The sequence below is a fragment of the Pimephales promelas genome, chromosome 10 (genome assembly GCF_988280905.1).
Source record: "Pimephales promelas chromosome 10, fPimPro1.hap1.1, whole genome shotgun sequence".
Taxonomy (NCBI): Eukaryota; Metazoa; Chordata; class Actinopteri; order Cypriniformes; family Leuciscidae; genus Pimephales; species Pimephales promelas.
This window is the reverse complement of record NC_142778.1, coordinates 154,603-168,332: the sequence shown is the minus strand read 5'-3', so window position 1 is coordinate 168,332 and position 13,730 is coordinate 154,603. Positions and strand designations below refer to the sequence as shown.

The following is a 13,730-nucleotide window of genomic DNA, read 5'->3' as shown; positions in this document are numbered from 1 at the left end:
TTCCCGTATATCTAAAATGTTTAGTAAAAGTTAGTGAGGCTTCTGGAAAGGGTTAGTTTACACACAGTTACTCTTCAGCAACGCAAAAAAAAATGTACTAGTGAGTAGAAGTTGTATCTTAGTGTCCATTTACGTCAAAACTAGGACGTTGTAACTTTCGCACAGATGGTGGCATGGTGCAAACGCATTTATCTATTATATTGCATCCATTATAATTTGACACACCTAGACAGATTGTGATTGGTCAGTGTCAGCCTTCTGGAGTTAATAATGCTAAACTCTTGGTTTCCTACATTGCTGTTCAAGTTTCATGCGTCTCGTATCAGCCACGCTCTCTGAGCAGATCATAATAACATCATGCACACTCAAATCAATATTTCATGTCCATTTATTTATGTATGAAGTGGGCATGTAATCTGGTTAATGTACAGTCCGGCCGAGTCTGGGTTTTCTGCACAATACAACATATTACATCATTCAGCAGATAGAGACCATATAATATTATGACTGAACTCTTTTTTTTTTTGCAATGTGCTTTTATTAAAAGCCCCCCCACACACACACTTCATAAACGCAACAGGCCCAAAGTACTAAAGGAAACTTTATTAAAATAAATGAACGAATAGAGAAACATCACAATGGCAAACACTAAACTAAAGCCGATCAGTATCGGACAGCGAGGGTTCCCGATGCTCACAGGACGAACGCTGCGAGAACATGAGGCTGTGAGGGACTCAATTCATTCTACATAAATGAAGCACACACATACACACACACACACTCTCTGATTTATGTATAGCTATGTACAGGTCTGAGACGCTGTGATTGGCTAGTGGATCCGCGTCAGCTCCTCCACGATCTTGATGACCTCGTCCACCGTGGCTTCACGCTTCATTCCACTGCCGTCGTCGATCTGCCACACACACACACACACACACATAATCACTCGTCACATGTGCGTCTCAGGTGTGTGTTATTCTGGGTCTTTTGTTTGTCGCTACATTAAACCCAAACTGACAGCTAATGAACATCTTTCTTCACTGCGAATGACGAGCCCATGACGAGCTCACACACTCATCAGAAGGGGGGCGATGATGATGTCATCAGTGCGTGCGGATCGAGCACCGAACAGCTCGTGATGCTCACCTGAAGAGTGCTGACCACCTCCTGCATCTTAGCCCGGCCCAGATCCAGGAAGCTCTCGATCAGATCCCCGTCGATGAAGCCTGTGGCCTGCTCCGTCTTGCGCTCGGTGTGGAACGACCTCCAGGTGGCGCTAGTCAAGGACTCAACACAGTTCAAGCCAAAGAGTCAATTCAGCAAACACACACACACACGCGTGATAACGCAGCTCAGAGATTGTGTTAAAGGATATAAGCTGTGCTCGATCTTGCCGACACTCTTGATGACCTTGTTGAGTCGGTTCTGCAGATCCAGCAGTAAACTATACCAGCCCTCCGACAGAGACGTCACCAAACCTCAAACACAGACCATCATCCAAACTCAGACACGAGCAGCATCATGGAGATCACCACATGCTGACATGTAAAGCCCTGTTCACACTACACGCGACCAAGCGACACGATACCATTCATTTTCAATGCTGAGCGGCGACACGCGCGCTCGCGACTGGAGGGGCGTGTCCAGCGACACAACAAAGTTGAGAAAAGTTTAACTTTATGCAAATGAAGAGCAATTTTCGCAAGCAACAACCAATAGGAGTTTAGTCAGAGGAGCGCGTGACTCTTCAGTGCTGAGTCTGATCGAGGAGCTCATATTAGCCGTCAGAAACGGTCCTATAATGGATGATATATCTCCGTGTACATACAGTGGTGTTCCCCGTACTGACTGCGGGACTGAATGGTTTCGGGAACCCAGATGGACCGTGTTTGCCCGTTTGCTGCAGTTAAATAGCCGCGATGGCAAAGAGACTCACTGTTTCTCGTTCATCTTTAATATTATGATTTTATGGACCGATTCCATTTATATTTAGACTTTTCCTTACAAAATATTTGTTTCTAGCGGCCAATAAAACGCATTTGTTGTCTAACATAGAGCAACATCCGTGAATGTCACTCACAAACGTTACTAACATTACTAAGTAAGTTACTGCTGAGAGTATAAGAAGTCCCCGGGCGGACCGTAAACCAGCTCACCATCTCTTCCATTTTAGATTGGGGTATTACTTTATTTTATTTTTACTCTTAACTGTTTTTATTTATATTGATTGCATTTACTGAATGAGCACTGTGCCACTGTTCGTCCGACTGTTACTGTACTTCACTTTATTTTTGACACTGTATTTTATTTTTATTATTATGATTTTTTTTTATTCTAAACTGTTTTAATTATTCTGACTTTAATTTCTTCCATGTAAAGCACTTTGAATTGCCACTGTGTATGAAATGTGCTATATAAATAAACCAGTAGTGGGAACGCCCTCCAGCGCAGACACTGGCGACCTGCAGTGTGAACGGGGGTCAACTCACCCGGCAGCAGCTGACCCTCCACACGTGACCTGACCCTGAACCGATGACGTCACAGGTGTGTGTGTGTGTGAGCAGCTCACCGATCATGCCGTTGACGGTGCCGAACAGCACGGAGCCCTGTGTGGGGGTGGAGCTCTCGCCCAGGTTCTGCAGGACCAGGGAACCGTGGGAAAACACGTTCACGAACTCGCCCAGGTGGAACAGACCCACTTCCTGCAGATGCTGCCGCTCCTCGTCTGTGGTCGCCGCACTGAAAACACACACACACACGGTTCCTCGCACGCTTCCTCGTCAGATGACTGATGCGTGGTGGTGTGCTCCTCCGTTACCTGTCCTTCTGGCAGACGAACAGGTTGAACGCGTTCTCGGCTCCGAGGAAGTTGTCGTCGTCCAGGATCTCGACAGCACTCATCCAGTTCGGGTTGAAATCACGGGCAATCTAATGAAAGACGACAGCGAGAGGAAACTAAGCTTCCTTCAGACCCGAGCCGCAGCAGAACCCCCATGATGCAGTGCGTCAGCGGTCACCTCCTCAAAGCTGCCCTCCATGTGCTTGTAGGCGAGCAGCAGCACCGAGCGCATCAGGTCGCCCACCAGGATGAAGTCGCCCTTCGTCTTCAGATACAGAGCCATGATGTTATTGTAGTGGTTACACTCCGTGCGCAGCTCCTTCTCTGCCGTCCACTCGTACAGACGCACCTGCGCGCACGCACACACACACACGTTAGCGGCGGGAAAGATGCGCTGAAGAGCGTGATGGGGCCGGACTCACGGTGCTGTTGATGCTGGCCAGCAGTTTCCCGTTGAACTCCACCATCGAGTACACGGCACCTTTGACCTCCTTCTCTGCCACCGTCTGCAGTTTACCTGAGAGAACACACACACACACACACACACACACTGTTTTTCTCACAGTGGATCCCACTTTGAAAACTCCTGACCCAGAATGCACCATTTCTGACTTCCTTTTCTTTTTTTTCTTTGCAGGACTTTAGTTGTGTTTTAAAATGTTACAGTAAAACTTCACATCCATAATTGAATAAGCCACAATAACCCTGTGGAGAATGATGAAGGCGTTTCGATGGGCGTTACCGTCGGTGTAGTGGAAGACGATGATGCGGCCCTGCTTAGGCTCCGCCTCCTCTGGATACACCATGGCTGTGCCGATGATGAAGTAGACGGCCGGATCCCGACCCAGCTTACAGGAGACCATGCTGAGCGCGTACTCGTTCTGCAGGAACTGATGCGCATGCAGCACTGCGGGAGAGGAGCGTTAGACCGCGCACACACACACACACACGCACACACACACACACACTCTCTTACCCTCGAACGTGTGCTGATCCACCACCAGCAGACTGTGGACCTCCACCTCCTCCCCGAACGACGTCTCGTGAGGCGATGTGCTGCTGGGAAACAGCTTACTGGAGCTCACACTGCTGGAGAGAGCCTGCGCACACACACACACACACACACACACACACACACACACACACACACACACACACACCATAGCGGTCAACCCTCCTGATTTTCCTGGGTTTCTTACGTATTTTAGCTCTTTTCCCGCCGTCTTCCCGTTTTAGTATTTTCCCGTAAAGTATCCGGTATTTTTCCGCTGTGATTGTGAGACGTACGAGCTCGGGCAGATTCGGCAGATTCGTCCTCGGATGGGGCGCCGCGCGCTGTTATAAAACAGCTGCACACAGCCAAGCGGAATGAGGTCTTGGCACCCAACCGTCATCTTTGCCGCGCTCGTGCGGACGGACGCGTCGAGTATAAGGCCGGAGACACACTGGCTGCGCGGCTCCCATGTTAACAGATTAGAGCCGGCACACGGTCTGCGTGAACACGCGTGCATGCTAGAGTTAGAACCAACGCCGATTTTTCACGCGACACGCAAGCGTTTCCAGGCAAAAAACAATAGGAAACGATGTTTATGTGTCATTTTGTACACGAATACATATTAATAATTTACATTTTGATGTTTGAAAGTCTAGGTTGACAAATTCAGCTATGAATGTAATTTAAACAAATAATAATAATTATCGATTTTCAAATACTGCCATTATTTCATGTGATTTTTATTTTTTAAACGATCGAGTGCTGGTGTCCACGACAGAGGTCATCGCATAACATTTGAATAAAATATCTTTTTAAAAAATGTTCCCCCATTTTCTCCATTGCTTCTTATGCTCTAAACAATGTGATTATTACATGAAGAAAAACCGTTCTGGGCCTCAGTGACGGTCCACCATCAGGCTAAATACAGGTCCGATACGATAAAAATAATGAACTTTATCACAATATGCTAATTTTTGGAGAAGGACCTGTATAGGCTCTTTAAAGCGACACAAAATGTGTAAATGTTATTAAATAAACAGACAGCACACTTCCCTATTTTTCAGATTAGGAAGATGTGTGATAACGGTTGAAATTGTTGTCGTAAAGGCAAGAGCAACACACCGCTAATCCAAATGTGGACTGTCCCTCTGTGTCCCCTAGCAGCAGCAGCGCCGCGTCAGACACGCTTCAGGTGTGCAAAGACACAGAAAACGCCACGCCACACTCCCGCCGCACTCACGCCACACACACGCCGCACTCCCGCCGCACAGCCAGTGTGTCTCCGGCCTAAAAATGACTTTGTGTCAGCAGCACACGCTCAGATCGCTGAAGGTGGACAAACCTCCGATCGCAACACTAACTCCGCCTCCGTTTCTCTCGTAAGCTGATGTTAGCATTTAAACATTCTCTATATTTTTTTTAAATGACACACTGTCTCTTTAGTTTATTTCACCGCCCTCACACACACACACACACTCACTCACTGACCTGTGTGCTGGCGCTGGGCCGCACCGCTGCCGTCGTTCCACTGGCGTCCTGCATCTCTACTCTACTGGACAGAACTCCGAAACACTGAGACACTTCCTGATAGCAGATCCGCCTGCGAGCCACACACATTAGCATGACCATGACACACACACACACACACACACACACCACAGGTGCTGTACCCTAACCCTAACTACAGCGTCCTCCTCACAGCTTACCGTCACTCACTACAGTAAACAACAGGAAGTACATGTCGATACTTTATATTACTCAGTGTTTAAATCTATAATTACTCTGTAACAGTGAAATAAAGTGATACGGATTCATTTACTAAATAGTAATCTGACTTTATGAAATAAAAAAATGAGCCATTCATCATTGATATGACGCGTCCACACACTCACTTGGGCGACTCGTAGAGCGGCACGGTCCGGATGTGCAGCTTCTGGATCTCGTCGATGGTGCCGATGGTCAGAGTGCTGTTATTGGCCAGAGCCAAGCTGAAGGAGGAAGAGAGCAAACATGTGATCCTGCAACACGCAGCAGCTCAGGGCGCGAGCGAGAGCGGCCGCTGTACCTGTCGGGGTAGCCCTCGGAGTTCAGAGGGCACATGTAGTTCACCTCCTTCAGGTTGACGTTGGAGAACACCAGCTTGTGGTTGCTGGAGTAGATGACGGTGGGTCTGTCGGAGCAGGCGAACACGTTAGACGTGGAGAGCGAGCGGAACGTGCGCAGAACCGTCGGCTGAGTGCCCAGCGTCACCTTCTTGCGCTCACTCAACACCCCTGCACACACAGCACACGTCAACCCTTTCAGATCAGACAGGTCAGCAGTATCAACATTTCTGGCGTCACAGAAATATTATATTACAATACACGGTCTAAAACCCTGCTTAGGGACGAAAACATGGAGACGTGTTAGGAAAGTAAGACACTGGTTGTTAGCAGTGAACGTGTGTGTGTGTGTGTGTGTGTGTGTGTGTGTGTGTGTGTGTGTGTGTAACCTGTCTGAATGTCCAGGCCGAAGTAGAAGAGCGCCCCGTCCCCCAGTGCACACAGCAGATAGTGACTGCCCTCGAACGTGGTCATGAGGATGGAGCGAGGGATGATCTCTGCGGGACACACACACACACACACGTGAACTGAGAAATAATGTTTTTTTTTATCTTTTGACACGTAAGAGGTCATTGAACTGTAAAAGCATCTCGTTTTAGAGCTCAAAACTTCATCGTTAGTCCAAAAACAGCTTTTATTGAAACCAAGCTCAGAAAACGACTCCTTCCAGATTTGATCACATTATGAGTTAATAATAGTGCGACTAGAGACACCTCTGCAGAATGAGATCGACGCCCACTTCTACATCATCACAGCTTTGGTCCCGCCCACTTCCACATCATCACAGCTTTGGTCCCGCCCACTTCTACATCATCACATCTTTGGTCCCGCCCACTTCTGCATCATCACATCTTTGGTCCCGCCCACTTCTACATCATCACATCTTTGGTCCCGCCCACTTCTACATCATCACATCTTTGGTCCCGCCCACTTCTACATCATCACATCTTTGGTCCCGCCCACTTCTACATTCCTACACCCATGTATAATTTGGACGGGTTTTGTCTTCATCAATTTACACGTAAATCAGGACTTGCACGTTTTCTATACGCACAGCCACACGCACCATTAGTTATGATTTCAAACACACACACCTCTGCCCAGCATCACACACACACACACACACACACACACACCTCCGCCCAGCATCTCTTTGTGCAGTGGACTGAAGCAGGGCAGCTTCAGCAGGCGGGCCGAGATGTCGGTCCACAGTCCCACGGCACAGATGCTGGATTCTCCTGCGCTCTCGCCCAGAGGAGTGATGTCCAGACACGCCACCTCGTGCTCCATCTCCGTGGAGCTGCAGGACACACACACACACACACACACACACACACACACATTACAACACTGGCATGCTCAGAGTTTAGCATTAAAATTTAACCTGATCTGCTTCAGCTCTCCGGTGAGGATCTGCAGGTGATCCGGCGTGTGTGTGTGTGTGTCAGTAGCACCTCAATGCAGAACATGAGATCCACGGGGAGGAGTCGGATCACGATCCAAGGGGTGGAGATGGGTAGGATTAGGGTTGGGTTTAGGGATTAGGGGGCGGAGTTGGTTAGGTTTAGGTGTATGTAAGGTGGGAGGAGTTGGATCTGGATCCGACTCCTCCCCGTGGATTTCATGTTCCGCAGTGAGGACCATCTCGTGTGTGTGCACCTGATCTGCTTGAGCTCTCCGCTGAGGATCTGCAGGTGATCCGGCGTGTGTGTGTGTGTGTGTGTGCACCTGATCTGCTTGAGCTCTCCGCTGAGGATCTGCAGGTGATACAGCACTCGGCCGACCGCGAGCACCACCTGTGTGTTGTTGCACGACGCCACGCTGATGTTCCTGCCCTGCGGCTCCTTCCACTCGCTCGCCAGAGCCTTGCTGTCCTGAGTGACCAGGCGGACGGAGCCCGAAGTGATCTAAACACACACACACGTCAACACAGGCTGCAAACGCCACCCGTCCTGAGTGCTGCAGGTGTGTGTGTGTGTGTGTGTGTGTGAGAGCGCACCTGTATGAGCTGCTGATGCGCTACATTCCCACAGAAGAACGTCTGCTGATTATCCACAAACCCCGGCAGCTCCGTCTCCTCCACCTCCTCTCCGCTGAGCATCAGCACCCTGACACACACACACACACACACACACACACACACACACAGCAGTGATTAGCATGCGATGTGTAGTTCAGCTCTGGACCGAAGTGAACTCCACTCACCTGGTCTGACCAACGAAAGACAGAACCAGCATGTCATCAGTGTTTCTGCTCGACTCGGAGCGCAGCGGCCACAGTCCTGACACACACACACACACACACACACACACACACACACAGTAAAGCAAGGGTTCACAAAAATGCTACACAATGTTGATTCAAGATGAACCTGCCCAGATGCAAACATGGGTGCAGACTGAGGAAGAGCCGCCCCGAGCAGAGTCGGACACTGAAAGTCCCAATCATTTTTGAAACTGATATAGAAATATGACCATGCAGTTTCTGTTCCCTTAAATCAACACGTTACACGTCTCAAACATCAACACATACAGCAGAAAAAAAGAACGGAAGAATAGAGACATATTGTGATTATTAGCAGTGGAAATCGACAGCGGAGATCTGACCTTTGATCCCGGGCAGGTCGATACTGGCGTGCTCATGGATCCCGATACCGTTACGGATAATCCTCAGAGAACCTTCCTTAAATGCTCCGGAGCACGTCACTAACTGCAGGAACACACACACACACACACACCCTAGCTGATGAAACACTGCTTTACTAATCAAAGGGCAAACATGACTGACATGTGATCAGTGTAAGAGAATCAGGTGATCCTTTTCAGCCTCACAGAGATGGAAGCCGAGAAACCCGTCCGTCACACCTCCATGATTTAAATGATTTATGATGATGTGATGACGGTGTGGTGATGGTGTGGTGATGACGTGATGGTGGTGATGACGGTGTGGTGGTGACGGCGTGGTGATGACGGCGTGGTGATGACGGTGTGGTGACGGTGTGGTGGTGATGACGGTGTGGTGGTGATGACGGTGTGGTGACGGTGTGGTGGTGATGACAGTGTGGTGACGGTATGGTGGTGGTGACGGCGTGGTGATGATGGTATGGCGATGACGGTGGTGTGGTGGTGACGGTGTGGTGGTGATGACGGTGTGGTGACGGCGTGGTGATGATGGTATGGCGATGACGGTGGTGTGGTGATGACGGTGTGGTGGTGATGACGGTGTGGTGGTGGTGACGGTGTGGTGGCGGTGTGGTGATGATGGTGTGTGGTGGTGACGGTGTGGTGATGATGGTATGGCGATGACGGTGGTGTGGTGATGATGGTATGGCAATGACGGTGTGGTGGTGATGGTGTGGTGATGATGGTGTGTGGTGATGATGGTATGGCAATGACGGTGGTGTGGTGATGACGGTGTGGTGGTGATGACGGTGTGGTGGTGATGACGGTGTGGTGATGACGGTGTGGTGATGATGGTGTGTGGTGGTGACGGTGTGGTGATGATGGTATGGCGATGACGGTGGTGTGGTGATGATGGTATGGCAATGACGGTGTGGTGGTGATGGTGTGGTGATGATGGTGTGGTGATGATGGTGTGTGGTGATGATGGTGTGTGGTGATGATGGTATGGCAATGACGGTGTGGTGGTGGTGACGGTGTGGTGGTGATGGTGTGGTGGTGATGGTGTGGTGATGATGGTATGGCAATGACGGTGTGGTGGTGGTGACGGTGTGGTGGTGGTGACGGTGTGGTGGTGATGGTGTGGTGATGATGGTGTGGTGATGATGGTATGGCAATGACGGTGTGGTGATGATGGTATGATGGTGATGGTGTGGTGATGACGGTGTGGTGATGACGGTGTGGTGATAATGGTGTGGTGATAATGGTGTGGTGATGACGGTGTGGTGATGATGATGGTGTGGTGAACTCACCTGACCCTGGCCTTGCCTCTCCAGGTCCACCACACACATGTCCACTATGGGGCCCAGGTTAGTGAAGGTCTCCATCACTGCCACATATGAACCCTGGTCGTTACTGTCCACATTCAGCTGCGCACACACACACACACACAGACAAAGCGCTGGCCTTAGAGAACACGCCATTATCACAGAACAATAACTCCTCTGCAAGATCACCGACCTTCACTAGCTGAGAATCTCCCAGTCTGGATCCCACGAACACCACACCGTTATCCAGATACGTCAGGCACTCTGCGATCGAGGTCTAGAACACACACACACACACACGTGCTGAAGAAGGTACTGTCACGTGTGTATCTGCGCACACACACTGACCGCACATCAAATAACAATAATGGACGCATGCAATATAATAGAGGAATGCGTTTTTGCACCATGCCACCATCTGTGCGAATGTTACAGCGTAGCCTAGTTTTGACGAATTACACACTACTAAATCTATGGTTACTAAATCTAAGATAGGCAAAAGAAGTTAAAATAAAGGATAAACTGAAACTCCCAGCATCAAGACATTTAAACAGACGACAGTCTTATGGAGAACAACATGAGGAGAGTCATCACTGACAGTTTACAGAAACCTCTGCCAGAAGCATGTGTGTGTGTGTGTGAGAGTGTGCGTGTGTGTGTGTGTGAGAGTGTGTGTGTCACCTCTCCCAGAAGCTCCACCCGCAGGTCTTTGAGCACCACTGCTCCGTCCATCAGCTCCTCCTTCTCCAGCAACAGCATGAACAGCCGGCCCTCCATATCGCCCAGCAGGAACCGGGATCCGTTCGGGTCCACACGGTTATGGCACACGATGGTGCTCTGCTGTGGGTTCACACATAACATACGGTTTACACCACACACACACACACACACACACCACAGCCTGAAACACACAGAGATGGTCAAACCTTGATGGTGGGAGGAGCGATGGCGAAGTATTTGTCCCCGTTGTGATACGTGATGGACTCCTGTCCGATGATTATAGCGCCGCCAAACGGCTCAGGCACTGAAACACACACACACACACTTTAGATACAGTGTTCAAAACACACAGACGATTATTAGATATGAATAAGTATGACAGATTAGTAGTTCACCACAGATCATTTACAGTTTGTTAAGAACACGTTTTAAAAAGGTAAGATTTCAAACCTACAGAATTATTACTTTTGGGTGAACGCCCCCTCCAGGCTAACCCTGCGTCAGAGCAGCGGGCTAACCCACCGCTCGCGTTCTGGAGGATCAACTGAAAGGGAACCGACACTGGGGAACCAATGTCATGCTAGGGAACCGTGGTTACGCCAGGGAACCGAAGACATTTCCTCAGCGCTGGAGAAGCTAATCAAGCACTAGTTAGCATCTCACCTGGGATGACCATCGAAGCCTCTGCCTCTACGTTCTCCTGCTTCCAGGGGCCCTTGTTGAACTCCTTCTCTCGCAGAGACACCTCATACGTCTTCACGTGCCGGCCCTGAGGGTCCTGGGACACACACACACACACACGATGAGCATGAACACACACACAGTATATGAAGCAGACGGTGGGCGCGGGGCTCCACACACACACACACACACCTGGTATATGAAGCAGACGGTGGGCGCGGGGCTCCACACACACACACACACACACACCTGGTATATGAAGCAGACGGTGGGCGCGGGGCAGGCGTACAGGAACTGGACGTCGATGACCTGCAGTTCCTCGAGCCGGATGTTGAAGGCCTTGAGCTCTCGGTTCTCGCGGTCGAGAGGAATCACCTTGAACAGCCCGTCGTACAGACGCAAGCCGATCATGCGGCACTCCGGGTCCACGATCCCGATGATCCCGGTCTCCGACGGGCGGCCGATGCGGTCCTGGGTAAACAGGTGTGTGTTAGAGTGTGTGTGTGTCAGGCTGATGGAATGTCTGCTCCGGGGTGTGTGTGTGTGTGTGTGTGTGTGTGTGTGTGGTACCTGCACGTTGCCGTGTGCGCGGGTGATTATGTCGATGCTATCTCCGCTCTGCTTGTACTCCAGGATACAGGCATTGTACTTCGCAGTCAGAATGAACAGAAGATCTTTGCTCTCTCCCTTCACACAAACACAACACACAGATGTGAACGATTTATACAGAAACACACGTCTGCACACGAGCTGGAGAACACTGGCCTCAGACCACAGCCAGTGAAGCACAGAGATCATCAGTGTTTCCGCTTCTGCACACCTTGGGTCTGAAGAGTTCCATCACCGCGATCTTGCCGTACATGCCGACCTCCTTCACGGGCCGCAGACCCTCCGCCGTCACCACGTAGATCTCCAGACGCGTGTTCTTGGCGATCAGCAGGTTCAGGTCCTCCGCCGACGTGAAGTGGCCTGCAATCACAACATATACAGCAACATCAGTCAACATACAACCAGCCCCAACTAACCCTAACGCTGAGGTCACAAAAGTCCACATCTCACCACCCTTAACTAACCAGCCTAACTAACCAGCAGTCAGAGGACAACATATAACCAGCCTTAACTAACCAGCCTAACTAACCAGCAGTCAGAGGACAATATATAACAAGCCTTAACTAACCAGCCTAACTAACCCTGCAGTCAGAGGACAATATATAACCAGCCTTAACTACTATTGCAGTCAGAGGACAACGTAATAAACCTCAACTTACCAGTCTCAACTAACCAGCCTAACTAACAATACTCAACTAACCCTGCAGACAGAGGACAACATATAACCAGCCTTAACTAACCCTAACCCTGCAGTCAGAAGACAACATATAACCAGCCTAAATAACCAGCCAACAAGCACCACCGGAACTAATAATCATCCAACCATAAGTGCCTCTGTCAGCAGCATGAGCTCGAGACTCGTGAATCTGCAGTGATGATTACAGTAAAACACATTTAATCTGCAGTGATGATTACAGTAAAACACATTTAATCTGCAGTGATGACTAACTAATGTGAAACACGGGGATGTTTTTAAAAGCAGTAAATATGATCGTCAGTCAGACAGTCACACGCGCAGCAGAGATGAACATTTTTCATATTTACAAATTTAGACACAACGAGTGCATTTCATTAATAAACAGGTGATGATAACAGTGTCAGATCTGAACTAAAGCAATCAATTCCGTTGATCAGTGTGTATTTTCTGAGGCCTGGTGCACGCGCATTGGCGCGCGGGAGATCAACACACACTCACCCGTGACGCAGGCGTTCACTGCCGTGGGTTTCTGCGCGGTGACCACGTAGTTGTAGGACATGGCGCTCACTTTAAACACACGAACAGCCAGAAATGAAGAGAAACGGTGTTTATAGCGAGATATGTCGCATGAATCCGCTGAAGAGCTCAGATTAGCAGCAGAAGCTCAGAGTCGTCGGTGAGTCTGTGCGACTGCGCCTCCAGCGGCCCGGAAGAAACACTGCAGTAAGTCTGTTCGACAACGCCTCCAGTGGCCCGGAAGAAACACTGCAGTGCCACCGCAGAGGATATATGAAACAAACAATCTGCTACAAACTCGATTGTCACATTTATTCTTCTCTTGTCCAGTGATAAGAGGATTCTGGCAAGATGTCATGAATTGGCTAGAAATAAAAATGGAGAGAATTTTACAATTGAAGTTAGAGCAAATTCTGTTTGGTAACGAAAACCTTCCGAAGGAACTCTTTAGAATTTACAATATTATAACAATTATGGGTAAATACCATATTCATAAATGCAAATGGCAAAATAAAAATCCATCCATAATAGTGTTTAAAATTGAACTGAGGGAATACTTTGTTTCTTTGAAACTTCTGAAAGACTCCAGTAACAAAATTTATTCTCTATGTGAAGATGTCTCAAAA

General features: G+C 49.2%; 1 protein-coding gene across 1 annotated transcript; it reads right to left on the bottom strand.

Annotated features, from left to right (window-relative positions):
• Positions 1 to 372: 372 nt before the first annotated feature.
• ddb1 (damage specific DNA binding protein 1) lies at positions 373 to 13,286 on the bottom strand. The gene is made up of 27 exons (XM_089135235.1): positions 13,087 to 13,286; positions 12,103 to 12,251; positions 11,853 to 11,969; positions 11,532 to 11,753; positions 11,265 to 11,379; positions 10,808 to 10,905; positions 10,563 to 10,721; positions 10,075 to 10,158; positions 9,867 to 9,983; positions 8,542 to 8,644; positions 8,141 to 8,216; positions 7,935 to 8,043; positions 7,664 to 7,842; positions 7,072 to 7,235; positions 6,325 to 6,432; positions 5,899 to 6,106; positions 5,726 to 5,821; positions 5,322 to 5,433; positions 3,816 to 3,939; positions 3,582 to 3,746; positions 3,262 to 3,356; positions 3,018 to 3,188; positions 2,819 to 2,928; positions 2,570 to 2,739; positions 1,376 to 1,478; positions 1,147 to 1,270; positions 373 to 913 (listed from the first exon to the last, which is right to left on the bottom strand). The coding sequence occupies exons 1-27, from the start codon at positions 13,145 to 13,147 to the stop codon at positions 830 to 832; spliced, it is 3,423 nt and encodes a 1,140-aa protein (XP_088991361.1). The 5' UTR covers positions 13,148 to 13,286; the 3' UTR covers positions 373 to 829.
• Positions 13,287 to 13,730: the final 444 nt, after the last annotated feature.

What these genes read in the sequence shown, in the direction of transcription:
- ddb1 (XM_089135235.1), bottom strand. Translation starts at nt 13,147, where the DNA reads ATGTCCTACAACTACGTGGTCACCGCGCAGAAACCCACGGCAGTGAAC. An exon ending in GGGTGGAGCTTCTGGGAGAG is followed by an intron (nt 10,159 to 10,562) that starts GTGACACACACA and finishes TGTGTGTTCTAG; the next exon opens with ACCTCGATCGCAGAGTGCCT. An exon ending in CGGCCTGGACATTCAGACAG is followed by an intron (nt 6,107 to 6,324) that starts GTTACACACACA and finishes CTGTGTGTGCAG; the next exon opens with GGGTGTTGAGTGAGCGCAAG.